At 44.7% G+C, this 22,156-nt stretch overlaps 1 protein-coding gene across 5 annotated transcripts in view; it reads left to right on the top strand.

The window, feature by feature from the left end:
* Window positions 1-22,156, top strand: part of MYO5A (myosin VA) — a 391,043-nt gene that overhangs the window by 119,880 nt on the left and 249,007 nt on the right. For 4 of the 5 annotated variants that reach the window (XM_082256683.1, XM_082256682.1, XM_082256681.1 and 1 more), the window contains exons 2-3: window positions 13,339-13,452; window positions 18,209-18,380. In XM_082256683.1, the coding sequence (XP_082112809.1) occupies window positions 13,339-13,452; window positions 18,209-18,380 (286 nt within the window). Of the gene's footprint in view, window positions 1-13,338; window positions 13,453-18,208; window positions 18,381-22,156 lie in introns of those variants that run through there. The other variant, XM_082256679.1, reaches the window with a different exon arrangement.

Below are 22,156 nucleotides of genomic sequence, written 5' to 3'. Positions count from 1 at the left end.
TCCCAATGTCAAATACTTATCCTTTGGTTTTAATATTTACAGTATTTGATCATCTAGAGCAGGGGTGCCCAACTCAATTTCTTCACGGGCCACATCAGCATTAAGGTTGCCCTCAAAGGGCCAGTTGTATCTGTAAGACTAGATGTCCAGAGCACCCCAATCCCCCCTACATCAGCTGTCAAGATACCCCCCCCACCATCAGAAGAGTCCTCCTCCCTCCCTTACATCACAGTGCACCCCCCTTGTGCTGCTGCCGGAAAGATATTAGGGGCAGAGATGGGAAGCAGAAAGTGCAGGGTCTGGAGGAGGACCAGAGGAGGGCTGGAGTCTGCTGAAGGCTGAGACAGGGAAGGTGTAGACGAGGGGGTGCTGTGGCCGCACAGAGAGGCACAGAATCTGTAGAAGGAGTTATGTTCTCTTTACTGCTGAGCCAGGGAAGGGGGTGGGAGGGAGCAGAGATGAGCCTCTCTGCGGCTGCAAGGAGAAGCACAGGATCTGGTGGAGAAGTTCTGTCCTCTTCTCTGCTGTTGACTGTGGAGACAAGGTGGGGGCAAGGACAAGGGGGTTGCTGCAGGAAAGGTGCGAGGGCCACATGAAATGGCCTGGAGAGCTGTATTCGACCCGCGGGCCTTGTGTTTGACACATGATCTACAGCCTGCCTTTGAAATATTAATAAGCAATAATAGTCTATATGTAGAAAAAAATGAAAAGTTTTTTATGAATTCATACATCAAATACATAAGTGGAAATAAGGCCTGGCTTTAGAAGCGCTCCTAAAGACAGTAGAGAAAGCTCTGCTATTGTCAAAGACTTTGTCCATTATTTTGGTTACTAAATAAAAGCTTTCTTGGATAAAAGCAATGGAGTGTACTTTCTGGCGTACCATTGATTGGATGAATGGGGTGTACGGAAGTGGGATCAATGCCATTAACTCATAGCAAAAACCCAGATGTTCAGATGAAAGCACGGGTGAGCATTGAATTCACCAACAAGCGCTAAATAGAATCCTGCTTACTATGGAAATGTATTCATTCACCTCGGAAGTACCACTGGGGAGAATTTACTACGTTAGCAATGCAAATGTCTTGTGAATTTAACAGTTGGATAATTATTCTTTATATTATCCATTGGTGTAGGTAGACGGGAAGATTAGAGACTGAAAATAGTCTTTTAGCCATCCTTGTGGGAGAAAGGAGGAGAATTTTCTGCTATTAAGTGAAGTAATCGGAACATTCTAAAATCGCTGAATGTGATATAACATTAATGAGGTTTAGGATATGTAAATTCATCCCCAATATAAAAAAAAATGGTCTGTTTCTTGTAGAAGTATAAAGTGTTTTTACTGGTGGGAAACTTATAGTACTGGAGGAAGTTCATAAGTGGATTTTTTTTATTTTAATTACCATTATAGAAGTCAGCTAAATGAATATAATTTATCAGTCTGTACCTAACCGTAAGTGACGCTAAACTCTGGTTTAAAAAAAAAAAAATCTATTCCAAGTATGTATTCTTAAAGAAGAACTCTGGGCAAAATGTGTATTTTCCAATGCAGTGGAGCTGTGCCCGCACTGCATGGGTTACCTGCTTGTTTTGTCTAGGGGATTGTAGAGTGGAGATATACTTACTTAATCCTCTGATCCTCCGAGTGCAGGATCCGTCCCCCTCACTCCTTCCTCCCCGCGTGAATGTACTGTTCCTGACGTCATCAGGCCCATAGACCAGTTCTGGACGTGAGGAAAGCAGGAAAAGTCCACCAATGGACGTGGGGAGCGCGGTTTTCCAGAGGATCGAAGGATTGGCAAGTTTAGCCTTTCGGTGCACCCGTAGACATAACGAGCAGTTAACCTATGCAGTGTATCCTATGCAGTATATCATGGATTTCTTATTTAACTCAAAAAGTACCTTCTAATTTTCTCCGCCTCCTCCAAATCTCTAAATTCCTTTGTCCTGCTGTGAGGGTTTAAGGGTGGCTCTGTTTGTTCTCCATGGTCCCACTGTATGTAGGAACATAGCCAGTCTGTAGCTGGGCTATGGAGTTGGACTATGTGATTTGTATTATAGAGCAGTGTACATGACTGCAACCAATGTGCACTACTTGTTCCAAGCAAACAGAAGTGAGGAGGAAAGAAGAGATTCAGGGGAGGAGGGGGGTTCAGGGAGGCAGATAAACTCATTAAGAAGCAGCTTAATGAAAAATAGATTACAGGGCAGCTCGGCCGTGCGGTCGACGAAGGAATCCGCCAGCGGCGGAAGTTTACCATAGAGCATACGGAGGACCAGATGAACCCTGGCAGTCTCTGACTCTCAGAGGCCCGGGCATGACATTATGACGTCACGTCCAGCCATAGCAGTTGTAAATAATGCCGTGGACTCTGCTGGAAAGGCAGAGATCGTTTTTTTCCCATCCTTCCCATTAGGGACCCCCTCATTGGTCTGGTGGTCCCTGTGGGCAATCTCGCCCCCCCTCCTTCACTGTGGTGGGGCTGTGGGGGTGGCTTGGTCCACCTCCTGGGGTGGGGGCAGAGTGCTGTGCGGGGGGTGGGGGGGGGGTGTGTGCTGCCGGCGACCTGGCGATTGGCTGTGGGGGGGCTGTACCTGGTGGGGGCTCCTGCTAGGGCCCCCTTTCTGCCTGTGCCATTTTAGTGAGGACTAGGAATCCCTCCTGGGTCCCTTGGGAGCCTTGTAGTGCCACCATTTTCTTGTAGCCTCTGTGCTCTGTGCATGGTGGCTATGTTTGCGCAGTCTGGCGGCTATTTTGCGTTGATTTGCCATTGTAAATAGCGGTGGCCATGACAATGGAGCCCTCTGGGTGGTGATTTCGGCAATGGGAGCCCCTCCTCATCCCCTTGTGCTGACTCCTGGATCTTTTCACTTCCTGATCCCTGCACGTGGAGTGCAGATTATCCTGGTGGCTGCAGGTGCCTGTTTCTGCTGGGTGGTGAGTCTGGTGGGGTCCTCTCCCTCTCTGCTGAGGATCGTATGGTGCTCTGTTACTGGCAACCGGGTGGTGCTGCCGGAGCAGTAAAGGGTGTCCCATTAGCAGTGTTTTTGAACCTTTTTTTGTGGGGTCCCCCTATTGACTCATAGAGTTCTTGGAGCACATTTACCCACCTGATCCCCTCTCTTAAGCATGTGTGGCCCCTCCGTGTCCCAACTATCCACTGATGCACTGACAATGGTCCTGGAGTCCTTTGTGTCCCAGGTGGAGGTGGTTTTTGGGCGACGGGCTAGCAAAAATCGTTGTAGACGTGGGCCATCTTTTTCGGGTCATAAGAATTTTTTTTGTCCCTCAGAGCCCACTGGCAAGGGATCAAAGCCGTTCAGGGCCTCCTCTGGAGGATCCAAGCGAACTTGATCTGGCAAGTCTAGATTGGGCTTTTCCAGACCCGCGGACATGGGTCCTTCTGTATGAGGGTGCGCCCTCACCTGAATCTGGGGTGGGGGGATGTCTTTGCTGGTTTCCGGACCCGTGGACTTCCCTGGTACAAGACAAGAGGGTCCACTAAGTCATACGGTCCAGCTACAAGATCGAGTTTCGTTCCTATCCTCTGGAAAGGTTCTTTCCTTCCAACTTGCACCTGTCCACGGACCGCTTACAGGGTCTTTTTGGGGTGGTGCAAGATCTGTTCAAGGCGTGATTGTCCTGGATCCAACAGCCAAATCTTTTTCAGGGGTTTTACTCAAACCGGTTTACAGTTCCCAGGAAGGAAGGCAAAGTGCATCAAATTCTGGACCTCAAGGCGCTGAACTGCTTTCTGCGGGTGCAGAAGTGTGCAGAATAGAGTCCATTTGCATGGTGGTGGCATCCCTGCATCAGGGGTATTTTCTTGCCTCTATCGACATTAGGCTTGTGACGGTATCAGATTTTCATGCTGCAATTAATTGATTAAGGTTTTGCCACGGTATACGGTATTATCACGGTATTCTATTATTAAATTTAAATTATTAAATTTCCACCTCACTTCAATTTCATTCTGAATTTAGGAGCTTTGGTTCACTTATGCACATTATTATATAGTCAGTCAGTACAGACTCTGTGAACCAGGCCTAAAATAGGTCATCAAGCAGTGTCTGGCCTAACTGGTGATAACTGGTCCTGGCGCTCGGCTCCGATCCGATGGCCTGGTCATTAAGAGGGCAAATCCTTGTGGTCAAGAAGTGGTTAAACCTGAAGGTGTTGTTTATAAATTACTTTACTATTGCTTTAGACCTGGTTCACATGTATGCGGGTTGGTGGTTCACATGTATGCGGGTTGGCGGTTCACATGTATGCGGGTTGGCGGCCCATATTTGCACAGGCATAGCAGCCCATTGATTTGAACGGGCTGCTATGCCCTCATTTTCCGCAGAAAAAAGGTGTATGCAGCATTTTTTTTAAATTCAGTGGCCTTGAAATCCATCCTGCTTTTGCACCATGCGACTAACCTGCAGTTCCTGCTCTGGCAAGCTTTCTGCATTTTTTGTATACGTGGGCACGGCATTTAAAAACAGTTTGCGTGTGCAGCAACGGCAGGTAAGTCGCATGGTGCAAAAGAAGGATGGATTTCATGGCCACTGCATTTTTTTATATTCTGCATGCACCTTTTTTCAGCTGAAAACGCAGGCATAGCAGCTCAACCCCATTCACATCAATGGGCTGCTATGCCTGTGCAAATGTGGGCCCCCAACCCGCATACATGTGAACCAGGCCTAAAGCAATAGTAAAGTCATTAATTGGTTAAACCTGTAGGAGGACCGGTGTTTTTATCTATTAATGACTTTACTATTGCTTTAGGCCTGGTTCACATGTATGCGGGTTGGGGGCCCACATTTGCACAGGCATAGCAGCCCATTGATGTGAATGGGCTTGAGCTGCTATGCCTGCGTTTTCAGCTGAAAAAAGGTGCATGCAGAATTTAAAAAAATGCAGTGGCCATGAAATCCATCCTTCTTTTGCACCATGCGACTTACCTGCCGTTGCTGCACACGCAAACTGTTTTTAAATGCCGTGCCCACGTATACAAAAAATGCAGAAAGCTTGCCAGAGCAGGAACTGCAGGTTAGTCGCATGGTGCAAAAGCAGGATGGATTTCAAGGCCACTGAATTTTAAAAAAATGCTGCATGCACCTTTTTTCTGCGGAAAATGAGGGCATAGCAGCCCGTTCAAATCAATGGGCTGCTATGCCTGTGCAAATGTGGGCCGCCAACCCGCATACATGTGAACCGCCAACCCGCATACGTGTGAACCACCAACCCGCATACATGTGAACCAGGCCTAAAGCAATACTAAAGTCATTAATAGATAAAAACACCGGTCCTCCTGCAGGTTTAACCACTTCTGGATCGCAAGGATTTGCCCCTTTAAAGACCAGGCCATCGGATCAGAGCGGAGCGCCAGGACCAGTCATCACCAGGTAGGCCAGACACTGCTTGATGGCTATATAATAATGTAATGTGGGCTGCTATGCGTGTGTGTGTGTGTATATATATATATATATATATATATATATATATATATATATATATATATATATATATTAGAGCTGCACGATTCTGGCCAAAATGAGAATCACGATTTTTTAGCTTGGAATAAAGATCACGATTCTCTGTGTAACAAAAAAAAAAATTGGGATAACTTTACTGTTACGTTTTTTTTTTTTTTATTCATTAAAGTCTATTAATTGCGTTTGAAAGACTGCTGCGCAAATACAGTGTGACATAAAATATTACAACAAACGCCATTTTTTTCTGTAGGGTCTCTGCTAAAAAAATATATAAAATGTTTGGGGGTTCTAAGTACTTTTCTAGCAAAAAAAAAACTGATTTTAACTTGCAAGCAACAAGTGTCAGAAAAAGGTTCAGTCTTTAAGAGGTTAAACTTCCTTTCTCCCTGGCAGAGGGAAGGAAAAGATACAATGTAATCATTTTTGTTTATAGTTACTGGGAGACTTAATGCTGAAAGGCGTTAGCTGTGTGAGTGAATGAGTCATCCAGCTCACTGAAATGTATCAATTCACAAGTCAGACCCAGGAGCAGAGAAACTCGGTATTTTAAAAATGCCACAATAACAATACCGTGGCTATGCAATACCGCGATATATCGAATTACCAAAAACCGGCATATGTCTAATCGACATCAAGGACACTTACCTTCACATTCCAATATGTGCTGGTCACCAGCGCTTCCTCCACTTTGCCGTGGGAGAGGAGCATTATCAGTTTGTGGCGTTACCCTTTGGTCTCTACTTTGCTCCTCGGGTCATCACAAAAGTTTTAGCCCAGGTGCCAGCATTGTTACGCCAGCGGGGGATTACAGTACTGGGCTACTTGGACGACCTCCTCCTGCGAGCGGAGTCTCCTACTGCTCTAGTGGAAAACCTGGAGATCACCATACAAACTCGGAAGGAGTTCGGCTGGATTCTGAATTTTCAGAAGTCTGCTCTGGTTCCGTCCACAAAACTGGACTATCTGGGTCTGACTCTGGACTTGGCCTTAGCCAGAGTGCTCCTTCCTCTTGACAAACTCCAGAAATGGCAGGCTGTAATTTGTCTCCTGCTGTCCAGCAGATGGTCATCCCTCTGGACTTGTATGCGGGTGCTGGGCCCAAAGGTGTCTAGCTTCTAATCGGTTCCGTTTGCACAGTTCTATACGAGGTCCCTGCAAAGGGAGATTCTGGGCAAATGGGAAAAGAATCCGCAGTCTCTGGACAATCCGATCCGGCTGAGCCGGGGAATGAAATAGCCCCTGATAGGGTGGCTTAGTTCTCCGGTGCTTCGACTGGGCAAATCCTTCCTCCCCTTGTATTGGACAGTGGTCACCACGGATAACAGCCTGTCCAACTGGGGGGGGGGGGGGGGCGTCCTCTGCAAAAATTCTGCTCAGGGGGTCTGGAGACTGGAAGAGTCCAGACTACTGATCAATGTACTGGAACTCCGAGCGATCAGACTGTGCCTGGAACATTGGAAAGATAGTCTTCAAGGATGTCCAGTGTGCATTCAATCGGACAATGCCCCAGCCGTGACTTATGTCAATCACCAGGGGGGCACCCCTGTGTCCTGGCGGCTCTGGAGGTAGCCAGTTTCTAAGGTGGGCAAAACTTTTTGTTCCTGTCCTCTCCGCCGTACACATTCCCAGGGTGAAAAACTGGCAGGCGGATTACCTCAGTCGGCAGGCGTTGGATCATGGGGAGTGGTTCCTTTATTCGGAGGGGTTTTATCAGTTGTGTCTCCGGTGGCACCTCGGCTCAACAGAAAGGTGCAGAGGTTTGCGGCATGGTCACGGGATCCTCTGGCGGACACCACAGACGCGCTGGTGACCCGGTGGGGTCAGTATCATCCCTGATTTACGCCTTCGCTTCTGCCAAGACTTCTACGCAGAATCGAGACAAAAAGGATTCCAGTCATCTTAGTGGCCCCAGACTGGCCTCCCCGGGCTTGGAACACCGATCTGGTGCGACTGGTCACTGAGGTTCCTTGGTAGTTTCCCCTCAGGGGGGATCTGCTGTCCCAAGGATCAATCTTCCATCCTGCTCTACAGTCACTGGCTTTGACCGCTTGGCTGTTAAATGCCAGGTGCTGAAGGATAGATGTTTGTCTGAGTCGGTGATTCCAACGCTGTTAAAAGCTAGGAAATCTACTTCTAGGAAGATCTACCATTGTACGTGTAAGACGTACATCGCGTGGTGTGAGTCTCTAGGGGTTCATCCTCACTCTTTTCTGGTGGCTCCGATTTTTCAAAGGGGGGTTGAGCAGAAGCTGGTCTTAAGTACTATCAAGGACCAGGTGTCGGCCTTGGCAGTCTTCTTTAATAGCCCTTGGCCACACACTCCCTGGTACGTACTTTTCTTCAGGGAGTTCGGCACTTGGCTCCTCCAGTGCGGTCTCGGGTGCCGCCTTGGGACCTCAATTTGATGCTCTCAGTCCCTCAGAAGCCTCCTTTTGATAATCTTCGGGAGATTCCCCAGCTGTCCCAGAAGGTGGCCTTTTTGGTGGCTATCACCTCTGTGCTCAGGGTGTTGGAATTGGTGGTGTTCTCTTGTCGTTCACCTTACTTGTTGAACGACAAGGTGGTTCTTCGCTTCTGTCTGTCGTTCCTTCCAAACGTTGTCTCTGATTTTCATTTGAATGAAGACATTGTGTTGCCTTCCCTGTGCCCCAGGCCAAAACATCCGAAGGAAATTGCTTTGCATGACTTGGATGTGGTCTTGGCGATTAGGGTGTACCTGGCAGCACCGGAGTCTTTTAGAAAGTCAGACTCACTATTTTTGCTCATGGATGGGACTCAAAAAGGGTTGTCCACTTCCACTGCGACCATTTTCAGATTGATCAGACAGACTGTGATTCAGTCCTATTCCATCAGAGGTCAGGTTCCTCCTTTTCCTGTCAAGGCGCATTCTACTCGGGCGCTCAGGACCTCCTGGGCCTTCGGTCATCGGACTTCCGTGGCACAGGTTTGCAAGGGGACCACCTGGTCGTCGGTGCACACGTTCACAAAGTTCTATAAAGTGGATCTGTTCGCATCTGCGGATGCTTCTTTTGGCCGCAAGGTTTTGCAGGCTGTTGTTTAGAGAACCTGGTCGTCTTTGAGGGTCTTTTGTTTTTTCAGGTGGGCTCCAGTTGTTTTGTTAAGCTCCTGTTTACCTGGTTGGCTACTGTTTAGCCATGGAAATTTCAGTTTTTGCTGTTCCCACCCCTCATGGGTGGGTTTAACACTGCTTTGGGATGTCCCAATGGTTAAGAAGATCAGGAGCTGTGTCCGTCAATGAACGAAAGAGAAAATGGGATTTTTGACTTACCGTAAAATCCATTTCTCTGATGTTCATTGTTGGACACAGCACCCATGCCTCTGTGGAGTTGTAATTCTTCTGACACTGCTTGTGACAAAACTGAGTACCTATAGCAGAGAGAAGGGAGTATACCCCTTGGGAATGCCCATATGCATAGCCAGACTTTTGTTTTTCTGACTAGTGTCCTACTCCTGTAGGGGGCAATATAACCAAATGGTTAGGAAGATCAGGAGCTGTGTCCGTCATTGAACATAAGCAAAATTGATTTTACGGTAAGTCAAAAATCCAATTTTTTCATGTGGGAGAGGAGTGCCAGAATAGGCCCGGTATAGAAGTGGTTAAACTGACCGTACCACCAAATACTTGGTCCAGGGGCGTAACTACAGGGGTTGCAATTATAACCGTGCCCCATGCTTCAGGGGGCCTGTGTGGCTCCTCTGTACACCTGGATAGGAGGGGTGGCGGGGGCAGCATGTAGAGAAATCACTGTCCTCCTGTAGCCGCAGGAGGAACATGGAGGAGATTGGTTCCTCTGTATGCTGCCACTCCTATCCAGTTCACTTGTGTTCTGCTGTCTCTGGGCCCCTGTGTGCTCCCCTGGTCCCCCCCCCCCCCCACTGTGCTCCTTAGTCCCTTCCCTCTCCTGCCAGCTGCTGCAGGGGATGTGTCACAATAGAGAACCAGGAAGGGGTTGGTAAATATGTAATTTACCAGCTCCTTCCTTTTCTGAATGGACAGAGTCATAGTTAGTGACAATGTAAAAAAATAAAATAAAATGATAAAAAACAATACAATTAAAATACCAAAAAATAAAAACTACTGACGCCAGTGGGTGAACTTCCAGGATTGCAAAGGTCACACTTGCGAACGGGCCCTGGCATTCCACCACCGTGGGGAGGCCCCAAGATGGCAGGAAGGGGGGCCCACTGCAGAACTTGTGAAAGGGTCCCGCTGCGGGACCGTAATAAAGGGCCCCACAATGAGAGTAAAGGGCCCCAGGATCAGTGGGAAGAGTCCCAGTCTTGAAGGGAAGGGCGCCAGCCAGGGGTCCGGGGGGCCCTTCATGGTTTCTTGCACGGGGCCCTGAAGGTTCTAGTTACGCCTCTGACTCAGTCATTGGCAGGATTGCCACCTCATCCCTTTAAAACTGAACACATTAAATACACAAGTTCTGTGGCTGATTAAGGTGGTAATTAAACTTGGTGCATCATCCGCATTAAATTAGCCTCAGAACTTGTGTAATTCATGTGTGTTCAGGTTTAATGTGATGAGGTGGCCACCCTAGTCATTGGGGAAAAGGTGACTGTATTTGAAAGCCTTGCATTAGTGATCTTCAGCTGATTTAGGAACTTCTGTAGACTTTAGTTGAAGAATTTTCTAAAACTAGGATATCACTATGATCATCTTAACCACAACGAATTCTGATATCCTGTTCCAGCTCTAACTCTGACAGCACATTATGACTATTTTGTCTTGTGACAAATGCTACTGAAAACTGTTGTTTGCTCCATAATGGCTTGTTGTAATTAAATATGTCAGGCACAATTGTGAGCGGTTCGAATTGTCTTTTTATGCTGGTTTATACTTTAACTATGGCATTATAATATTGTTTATGCTCTCAGAGGTAAAAAGCAGAATGTATTACCATGGCAATTTAGATTATTTCAATATATATTTTTAAATGTGTTCATTTTTTTTTTCGCATTTTTATAATTGGTTTCACCTGCCTGCATACTACAAAAGAAAAAAGCAAAGACCTGTTTTAAACTGGTACTGAGCACCACAAATTGAAAACGCTATTTCAGTAATTTTTAACATTCGAAGCAAACTATGCATTCCCATCTGGCAGGTATAATTTGGCGTAATCAATTTGATTTATTTGTAGAGTTCCAAATGTCAGACAGGTTTTTATTTTATCATTTTTCTGGTCAAAGCAAACTCCCCCATTAAAGAGGAAGTAAACTTAACTTTTTTTTTTCCTTTTTTTTTTACCCTGCAAAGTAAATGCATAATGGGCTAGTATGCATTGCATACTAGCACATTATGTGACACTTACCTGCAATGAAGCCCGCGTTGTCCCTGCTGCCGGCTGCATCCATCTTCACCCGTCTTCCTTCCGGGTCTGCGGACTCCGGCATGCACGGGGGAGCCGCCAGTCACGGCACAGGGCTCTGAAGAAACCGCACGGGCGGCCGTTTCTTCAGAGCGCATGCGCCGATGACTTAATCGGCTGCATGCACTGTAAATATCTCCTAAACGGTGCAAATTTAGGAGATACTTACAGCACCTATAGGTAAGCCTTAATATAGGCTTACCTATAGGTACAAGTCATTAAAGTGGGTTTACAACCACTTTAATCCATGTCTCCATGCTTTATTTTGTTGAGAAATCACATTGAAAATCTCACCTCTAGTAGAGTAAGGGTATATTCACCCCAGATGCAGTGGGACTGTGCTGGGCAGCTATTCCAGCGCATGGACAAGGCAAAATGGATTGCCTCCTATGTACCTGGTTCACTCCACTGCGCTGAGAAAAAGTACTGCATGCAGCACAGCACGGTGAGAGGCAATAATTCACTGCCTTAAATAACGTTGCTAGCAATTGAACTTTTTGAGATGTCTTTGTTACATCCTAATAAAGTTTGCTTTAAAAAAAAAAAAAAAAAAAAAAAAAAAAACAAGGAACAGTGCTGTGATCCCGCTGGACTGCTTCACACACGCTGGCAGCTGCATTTGATGAGGGAGCAGGGGCAGGGCCAAGCAGCTTGCTATAGGGGCACTTGGCAGGGGGGAGGAGCCAGGAGTGCCAGCAATGAGGATCAGGGCAGCAATGTACAAAACCACTGCACAGAGCAGGTAAGTATAACATATTTGTTATTTAAAAAAGAATAAAGCTCTGCGAAAGGACAGGGCACTAAGTAGTTCTAATGTTCAGGGCAGTATGCACCCAGGGGTAAATGCCTGCAATGCAGACGTTGGGCATTCATCCCTGGCCACATACTGCCCTAAATGTTAGTACCATCCAGCTCCATCCAACCACAACAGCGGTCAGCCTGTCATAGAGTTTTCAGGCTGTGGTAGTGGGGCTGGAAGGTGCACCAGTTTCACCCACTCCTAAATACCGGAACATTATACACCAAGGCTAGATGCTTGGTGCAAAAATCAGATTGTATCCATGTTGGGGTGAAAAAATAAAGGTTTAAAAATACAAGAAGACACTTTACAAGCTATGATACCAGCTGTAAACAATATAGAATCAAAAAAGCAGCGCTAAATAAAGGTGACAACCATAGACCCCTAAAACCATGAATATTGTATATTTAAATGATTGGAAATCAATAGTGCAACGAAAAAAATATAAAAATTTTTTAAACCATTAACAAAATATGTGAATAATAAAGATGTATATAAATAAAGAACATTGTTTTTTTCCCTAATCGATTTGGAGCTGCCGCCGTGCAACCATCGCCTGTCACAGATGCTGGGTTACAAAATGCTTATATGAGTTTAAAAAACAAAAAAACAAAAAACAAAGGAACTGCGATTCACCAAGCTCAGCACATTATCACTGTGCTGAGCTTAGTTGGATCGCAGTGCACACCAGCCGCTGTGAACCAGCCCTAAGGCTGCATTTACACCTGTGCATTTTGAATCGCGGGCAGAATCACAGCGAATCTGCCCACAATTTCAATACCATCTGCTAAAATGACAAATCGCACAATGCAAATTTCAGATGCCATTCATTTTGATGGCACCTAAAAACACGGTGGTCACGCTGCAAATCGGGCCAAACTGCACCGAGTGAAGCTCGTCACTTGAAAGCGGTTCCTGATCTTTTTTTGGGCAACAAGCTTCACGCGATGCAGTTTCCTGTAATTGCAGCACGATTCATCGTGGCAGAACCGCACCACTTTATTAAAATGAATTACATCTGAAATTCGCACTGCAATTTGTATTTTTTAGCATCGTTTTGAAATTGTGGGCAGATTAGCTGTGATTCTGCCCCGGGATTTAAAATGCCCAGGTGTGAATGCAGCCTAAGGGTAGGTGATTCATATAGCATTCACTTCCTGGAATCCATCTGCATTTAGCTCAGGCATGCAGACAGGAGGATGTACTTAGCTGAGAAAACCCCTCCTCCTAGGATGTATGATGACATTTTGGGCTAGGCCAAAAAAATAGGAAGCAGCTAAAAAATTGTAAAAAAAATAAAGTTTATAATAAGTGCATATAATATACCTTCTTATTTATTTTCTAATGATAGCATGAGGATTACAATTTGTTAATGTTGATTGTGAGAGTTTAGTTCCACTTTAAATGTTCTTCTAGATATTACTAGTGATAGGATTTTGGTGTTGTAATTGGAAAGTATTTGTGGTAAAGCGGAGGTCCTGGCGTTGGTCACTAAATAAAGTAGTAATGCAGAGTACTAAAAGTAATGTCATAAAAGGATTACATTCAGCAAACGATGCAACTGGGTATTTCTGATTTAGTAGATGACTATAAAAGCCTCTGAAAGTTAAATGATTATACATTTATTGCAATACAATGATCGTTCTCTTTTATTATTTTTAGCTCGCACGGGTGTGGATCCCTGATCCTGAAGAAGTATGGAAGTCTGCCGAAATACAAAAGGATTATAAACCAGGGGATACGGTTCTTCATTTACGTCTTGAGGAAGGCACGACGGTACGTTCTATCTGGATGCCATTCAAAAAGGAGTGTGATGATGGCTAGAATGTGATGATGGCTAGAATGTGATGATGCATTACAGCGTACAAATCATTTTATGTTCTGTAGATATTCAGTCTGGGAAATCTGCTGTGCCTTCAAGCAATGTACATATTTCTAAAATATTTACCTCCTTTTATACAATGACTGTTATACTGAGCTGTACATTGGGGCTTTATGTACAGAAAATAAAGTGGAATTAAACTTCACTTTACTTTACATACACTGCTCAACAAAATAGAGGAACACATTGAAAACACATGAGATCTCAATGGGGGAAAATATCATGCTGGATATCTATACTGATATGGACTGGGTAATGTGTTAGGAACAAAAGGATGCCACATCGTTTGACGGAAATGAAAATTATCAACCTACAGAGGGCTGAATTCAAAGGCACTCCGAAAATCAAAGTGAAAAAATTATGCAGCAGGCTAGTTCATTTTGCTGAACTGTCATTGGAGCAACTCAAAATGGTACTCAGTAGTTTGTATGGCACCCACGTGCTTGTATATATGCCTGACAATGTGAGGGTATTCTCCTAATGAGACGACGAATGGTGTCCTGGTGTATTTCCTCCCAGATCTTGACCAGGGCATCACTGAGCTCCTGAACAGACTGAGGTGCAACCTGGCATCGTCAGATGGACCGAAACATAATGTCCCAGACGTGTTCTTTTGGATTTAGGTCAGACGAGTGTGGGGGCCATTCAATGGTATCAATTTCTTCATCCTCCTGGAACTGGCTGCATACTCTCGCCACATGAGGCTGTGCATTGTCGTGCACCAGGAGGAACCCAGGACCCACTGCACCAGCGTAGGGTGTGATAATGGGTCCAAGGATTTCATCCTGATACCTAATGGCAGTCAGGGTGCCATTGTCTAGCCTCTAGAGATCTGTGCGTCCCTCCATGGATATGCCTCCCCAGACCATCACTGCCCCACCATCAAACCAGTCATGTTGAATGATGTTACAGGCAGTATAACATTCTCAATGGCTTCTCCAGACCCTTTCACATCTGTCACATGTGCTCTGGGTGAACCTGTTCTTGTCTGTGAAAAGCACATGGCGCCAGTGGTGGACCTGCCAATTCCGGTGTTGAGTGGCAAATGCCAATTCAGCTCCACAGTGCTGGGCAGTGAGCACAGGGCCCACTAGAGGACAATGTGCCCTCAGGCCACCCTCATGAAGTCTGTTTCTGATTATTTGGTCAAAAACATTTACACCAGTAGCCTGCTGAAGGTAATTTTGTAGGCTCTGGCAGTGCTCATCCTGTTCTTACACAAAGAAGCAGATACCGGTTCTGCTGATGGGTTAAGGACCTTCTACGGCCCTGTCCAGCTCTCCTAGAGTAACTGCCTGTCTCCTGGAATCTCCTCCATGCTCTTGAGACTGTGCTGGGAGACACAGCAAACCTTCTGGCTATGGCACGTATTATGTGCCATCCTGGAGGAGTTGGGCTGCCTGTGCAACCTCTATAGGGTGCAGGAATCGCCTCATGCTGCCAGTAGTGACACTGACCCTAGCCAAATGCAAAACTAGTGAAAAACAGTCAGAAAAGATGAGTAGGGAAAACAAATGTCAGTGGTCTCCACCTGTAAAACCATTCCTGTTTTGGAGATTGTCTCATTGTTGCCCATCTAGTGCACCTCTTTTTAATTTCATTAACACCAAAGCATCTGGAACTGATTAACAACCCCCCCCTTCTACCTAACTGACCAGATCAAAATCCAAGGGGTTTAATTGATTTGATGCTATACTCTGATTAAAAAGTGTTCCTTTCATTTTTTTTGAGCAGTGTATATTCTGTAAATGGTCCCCAGTAGGTTTATGCCATAATGTGCTAGTATGCACCACATAGTAGCACATCAGGGCAGTTCCATCTTTTCCCAGTTTTACTTCTGGGTCCACTCTGTTCAGCTGCTTGAATGGCTTGGCTGTGATGATGTCACTTCCATGCACATGAGAGTCACTTCATCAAAGCAAAAAGTGGTGCCGTAAGTGTACTCAGAGCTGTGTATGTGCAGCATTTAGGACAGAAGAGACAACTAGGGTCTCTTTTAAATGAGTTTAATTCTGATTTATATTGAATTTGCTATAGCCTTTAGTGTGTTTATTTGTATTTGAACTATCCATTAGCTGAATGCATAGTTCTTCACTGGCTAGATCTTTTTGAAAATGTTCTTAATGTGGAACTAAAGCTGAAAAATAAATTGCGAACAAGCAGGTTCTTTATTGCAGAAGAGACAGGCAATGTCTGTTCTGCAAACACATACATTTACCTGCATGTTCTCAAATTCCCTGTAGAATGTACACTGAGCTGTGCATGGACAGCTCACTTTGTATTCTGGTACACTGCCTGTGTGCCAGGATGACTGCACTCCTAAGCATGGGCTGGAGTGATGTCATTCTGCATTGGCCAATCACGCCAAATGATGACTGGCACCCAGAAGAAGCCGGAGAGACTATGCCTGTGAGGGACTTCATGGACATCTGACTGTTGGAACTAAGGTAAGTGTTTTTGCCTTTAACCCTTCACTGTCTTTGATGTTTAAATCAGTATAAAAATACCTATGGGAGGGTCACTAACGTTTGATGCCAAGGGATACCATACACGTTGCAATCTTTATGGGGAGGTTCACTAACATTTGATCCCAAGGACACCATACACGTTACAATCTTTACACAATCAATATTAGATTTAGCAACACTATGTAACGTGACGACCTATTTAATCTATCCAATCAGACAGACCCTACACTACATAGTTGTTGGCAGATCTAAAGGAGGATATACAATCAGATTGTAATGGGTGTGGTGAGCTACCAAAAACTACGTAATGCAAGGGTCTGCCTGATTAAATTCAAATTGATTTGTTAGATTATGCAGGTGCTCATATTACTTAGTTTTGGTAAATCTAAAGTTGGAACTAAATTGATCAAACTAGGACTTTAAATATGCTACCCGGAAAATATAAGGATCCATGAAGAAAATTGTCAAGGTAAAATCTTTGTTTTTATTATTCATATGCCAATAACATAATTTTAAATAAAGAAAATAGGACCAAAAAACTTATAACATGCAGTACATGTCAAAAAATGTGGATTTGATATGGAGGCCTACAGCCGGGCCTGAGCTGTGGTCCCCCAGGTTACTATATCCGATTTTATACCCCACCAAGCTCCACGTCTCAGCTATTCCAATGGACCTTCTTAATCCTGCTTGTATAAATTTGAGTTTGTTATTCTGCAGTCATTTGTATAACCCATCTTTTTGTACTAATGTCTCAAGTCTATGTGTGTTTTCTCACTCTTTCTTTGTACTCTGTTTAAAATTTGAAAAACATATACATAAAAAATGTGGACTGGATAAACATGTCTTGTATACCGTCTAGTTGACGCGTTTTGCAGGTATACTACTTCTTTAGGACTAAGGCCGTCCATAGACGGTTCGAATCTCAGCTGGTTCAGTAGGAACCAGGCCGAGATTCGAGATACGATCCGTGTGTGGCCAAGCTGAATGTACCAAGTTGATTGATCAACTCGGGTACAACCAGCCTGCCGGATTCATATTGCTATAGCCGCTAGCAATAATCACAGTCTTCTCCTGGCGGGGATGGCTTCCCCCACCCGCCAGGAGCAAACAATTGCTCAGGAGGAGGAAATCCCCTGTTAGCACTGTCTGAGCTGATGGGGAATTGTGTAGATTTCTTTCCTGCCACCTGTGGTTACAGGAAAGAAATTTGCACCGTCTATGACCTGCCTAGTGCATTTTCACTTTTTAAGAAACACACTACAGTCCATTTAACATGGTTTCCTATGGGTCATGTTCACATCTGTGCATTTTATGGAAAGGGCCAGGGACTTTTTTCTGGTTTTTGGTTCAAAAACATATATTGAAAAACTGCATGAATCGGGCCTAAGACTAATGCTGATTGTCTTGAAGTCCATAGCTGTATAATCCATATATACAGAGAATAATATCATGATCTTATGTACAGTTTTGAGCTTCATGAAAGTACATTAAGATTCTGTACCAATTTAAAACCTGTAAGAAAGCTAAAAGAGGACATTTTAATGGTATATGTTATCTTTATACAGTATTTTACTATTATGATGTTATTCTCTCTTGGGTAAGGAAGCCCATTGAATGAACATTTAGAGTCGGTTCACACTGGGGCGGCACGACTCTGTACTACTTCAGGGGCGACTTGTGCATTCCCATGCAACACGACTTTGGAGCGACTTGCATGGACTTCACATAATGGAAGTCTATGCTAGTCGCTCCGAGGTCGCCCGAAGTAGTACAGGACTCTTTTTCTAAGTTGCAGCGACTTGTGTCGCTCCTATTAGAACGGGTCCTGTAGCAGTCAATGGACTGCAAGGGAGCGCGACTTGTCAGGCAAACCAAGTCGCCTGACAAGTCCCGCTAGTGTGAATCGAGTTTAATACACATGACCCATCCACCTGCAGTAGCGTGAACCAAGCGTTACTTTGTCGATGATGCTACCCTGTTCTTTGCACATATTGTTGATAACTGTTAGTGTTTTCATTTTCATACTGTACGGTTTCTTGGGCATATGTCATCTATTAGGGTATTAATGCATAACTTTCAGGAAGTGTTTCTAAAGATTTAAATGTAACTTTTGTAGTTCTGTTTTATTGCCAACATCATGAAAAAACGTTATCCTGACTGATTCTATCTTGTGTTCAAGGATTTGGAGTATCGTCTGGATGCCAAGACAAAGGGGCTGCCACCACTAAGAAATCCAGATATCCTTGTCGGGGAAAATGACCTTACTGCGCTCAGTTACCTCCATGAGCCGGCCGTTCTGCATAATCTAAAAGTGCGCTTTATAGACTCCAAACTAATTTACACATATTGTGGTGAGTAGAGGAAAGCTCAGGATACATGAGTGTCAATCATTTTAAAGATTTCAGTGTCTCTATGCTGTTTGATCCTCTTTCATTGTCTGGTTCTATGAAATGAAAAAATAAAAAATCATTGTAAAAGTGAAGATCTGTATGTATTTGTTTTTTTTTTTTTTAAGAACTGAATCTAAGAAGTAAAGTCTTCTATTTGTGTGTAAGCATAGAGCAAATGCTAAATGGTTTGCAGACTGGTTCTTTTTAGAATGGCCCTCTTTCACACATACGGTCCAATTAGGCATGCTTGTCAGTTTTTCAGGGGGACCTGATCGAAAGTTCTATGTTGGTCTTTGGGCAAATGGATGTAAAAGGACATGTCTGTTTACGTCTGGTTACCTCCATCTAGGAGTCCATCCAGGTCCAATAAAAAATAGAAAAGGTCAGAGTCCTTTTCTGTTTTTACTGACTAAAAGAAGAAGTATGGCCAAAGCTTTTTTTGACTATACTTCTATGGCTCACAGGAGTGCAATTTGTTATCCACTCCTATGACCCATTTTTAGCCATCAGCGGTCTAAAGCCCGCTGTTGGCTGACTTCACTCAGCTGTTCCAGGCTCCGGAAAGGAATTAGCCCAGATGCCTGGACTGGCAGCTGGCTCAGCCTCCCACCACCTCCACAACCCAGCACTCCAGTGAGCACTTGAGGGGCAAAGCAAAGAGCCGGTGACTGACATTGGCTCTCTTCTCACTAAAGACTGAGAACTAAACAATCAGCGGTCTTTGATTGCTCAGTTCTTGGCCTTAGAAGCAGCATGGGACAGATGCTGCATCCACCTAGGTGAGTATCATTTTCTTTTTTCTTTTTTTTTTTAGAACACTATACTTCTCTTTTAAATGCGATGTATCCAAGGCAGTCTATTGGTAAATGGATGCACGTTCATTTATATCCAGCTGCCCTTAGATCAAATATGGGTATGCAAAGCTCCTGTAGCAAAAAACTGAACAGATATGGATGCCATAAAAGTTACATCTGTTCTGTTCTTCTCTGATTTAGCAGATCCCCTGCTGATTGGATTGGACTGGGCTCAGCTCATGTCACACCCCATCTCCAGCTTTATAGATGCACTATCTTAGTTAAAGTCTAAACATTGAAATCAAGTGGAAGAAAAGGACTTCTTTAAAAAAATAAATCTATGCACTATATGCTTTTATGGTTCGTGCACACGAAAAAAAAAAGGATTGGGAAACCCGCATTCTCTGTTTCCTGCATGGCTTTTAAAATCACTAGGTGTGGGATCTGCTGCAGGTGTTGTTATAATTCTAACTACACCCCAAGTGCAGATTGCAGACGCAGTGCATTTTGCCTGCACATCATATGGCACTGCAGTAGTGCATGCACTGCTTTTGGTGCAATCCAATGCGATTTCAGCCAATTGAAATGGGCAGCCCATTTCGTATCCGATAAAAGCACCAGTGAATATGTTTCATATGTGAGTAGGGTATGACTTTAGGAAATCGTTGTGTATTGTCTCTACCTTCACTGTTAGGAGTGAAGCCAGAATGATCAGGGCGAATGAGAGCCAGGATATGTGGTAGCAGCCTGGTTAAGAAGGAAGGTAGGGGGTTGCCTGGGCAATAGGGCATGCTCTTTGACCTCCTTTGGTATGACTGTTATGTGTGCCAGCAGTGTGACCTCCGGTAGTCTGTAATTTTATGGGCCAGTTTATCTTGAAAAGCTTTATAAAATGTCAGTGTGTAGCCATCTGGCCTGGATGCCTCTTTAGGCTTCATGGATTTTATCACTTTAGGGAAATTCCTCCAAAATTATTTGATTGCCCAGGTCAGAGGCGGTTTACACCAGGAGTGTAAGAATGCCTGATGCTTAAATATATTGTCTAGCTGCTAAGCATTTTGATTCTTGGGAGGAGAGGAGCCTGTTCACCCAAAAGGTAAAGGGTTGAGTAGTACTCCTTAAAGGCCTGGGCAATTGCAGATGAAGTTCTGGCCATAGCATCCATGGCTATAGCAATTCATTTGGCCATAGCATCTCCCCCGTGTTTTAATTTGTGTGGTGTAATTCCTCATTCTCCTATATCTGAGAGCATTGGCCATCATTCTACTCATTGCTCTCTTGCAATGGGTAAGCTTCGCTTTATTGATGAGGAGGGAGAACAGCTTCTCACGAAGGTGTTTAAGCCGATCTACCTGTAGGGGCAATGATGCTTTATAAACTGTCGGCATCTGGAGTTACCCACTCTCGGGATGTTGGCTGTTCTATAATGCGTCTCTTGTATGTGTTTTTTAAACCTCCACAATGAGGAGTCTGTTATCAATCCTCGTTAGCTCTGGATTGAGATTTTCTCTGCCTTTGTGGTCTCGGTAGCAAGTGGCCACATGGCTCCACCTGTATGTGTTGATCCAATCGGATACATCAGTTGCCTCACAGTCCAGAAACTGCATAAGTTGTGGCAGTTGGCAAGGGTTTTGTAAGCTAAACCCAAGGTTTTCTTTCTTGATCAGTGAAAGAGGGTAGCCCCATCTGTATGTTGCCCCCATGGCCTTAAGAATGTCAAGCAGTGGCCTCAGGATCTGGATGACCCAATGACCCTCATTGCCATGATGCCCGAATGATAGCCTCTTTAACGTTGAAAAAGTGGACCCGGCAGAGTACATCCCTTGGTTCCGGGTGTGAGGGGTTTTAGTTGGCAGGCTTTGCACACGGTCTAAATAACCATTAGAGGAATTACATAGGAGGATGTTGAATAATGCAGTCACTGTTGTATGGAGGTCAGGTCCTGCTGTGGCTTTAGGGGTGCCTCTAGTGTGACTTGAGCAGAAAAACGCTCGTAAAACACTCAAATATCAGCTCTCCTAAAGCTGTAAACACTTGTAATACACTTTTAAAAAAGCTGCAAAAAAAGCTTAAATAAAAGCCTGAAAAACGGCAGTAAATTGATACGCTCAGGTGTGAATGGATTTTCTGTCTGTAAAGTTTGGTACACATTTCCCGAAAGTCAGCTGGTTTAGCAGGGACTGGCGGACCTTTGGTACATGCGTACCGCTGTCTGTTCAACAGAAGTCAGTCTAATGACAGGCTTCTGTTAAACAGCCTTGCTGAAAAACAAGCATTCTGGCTGGTGGGGGGGTTCAGAATTCAGTAGCACAGTGGAAAAATCCCCAAATCAGACATCATTGGGTTGATGTGGGGATCTGTCAGTTTACTTTTCATTTGACCCACTGGTTGAGCAAAAAAAACAAAAAAAACATGTATATCTAGCTTCACACTTGATAGTGTGTAATCATCCTACAAAATCTTTTATTTGTTCTGAGTAAGCAGAAACAGTTCAGCTCCTTTCTGGAAATTCTTTTTAAAGCAGGGTTCTACCCAAGAGTGGAACTTTCGCTCATTTGCTTCCTCCACCCCCCTCTGGTGCCACATTTGGCACCTTTCGGGGGGAGGGGGGAACGGGTACTTGTTTTTAACAGGTACCCTTCCCCACTTCTGAAAGACAGCGCCGCGCCACCGTCCCTCTGAAGTTCTGTCCAATTTCTCCTTCCCCTGTCTCCGAGCCAATCAGAATGCACTTCGTGCATGCGCAGTAGGGACCCGGCTGTGAAGCTGAAAGGCTTCATTTCCAGTATCTCTTACAGTGAATGGTGACGGCAGCACCCGGCAGCCAATCAGAAAATCGGCTGGGGTGCTGACATTGCGGCCCCCCTGGACAGATAAGTGTCTATATATTAAAGGTCAGCAGCTTTAGCATTTGTAGCTGCTAACTTTTAACTTATTTTTCCC

This window comes from Pelophylax lessonae, assembly GCF_965119305.1.
Source record: "Pelophylax lessonae genome assembly, chromosome: 4".
NCBI classification, from domain to species: Eukaryota; Metazoa; Chordata; class Amphibia; order Anura; family Ranidae; genus Pelophylax; species Pelophylax lessonae.
Note: the sequence above shows the minus strand (reverse complement) of the source record. Positions and strands in the feature narration are given on the sequence as shown.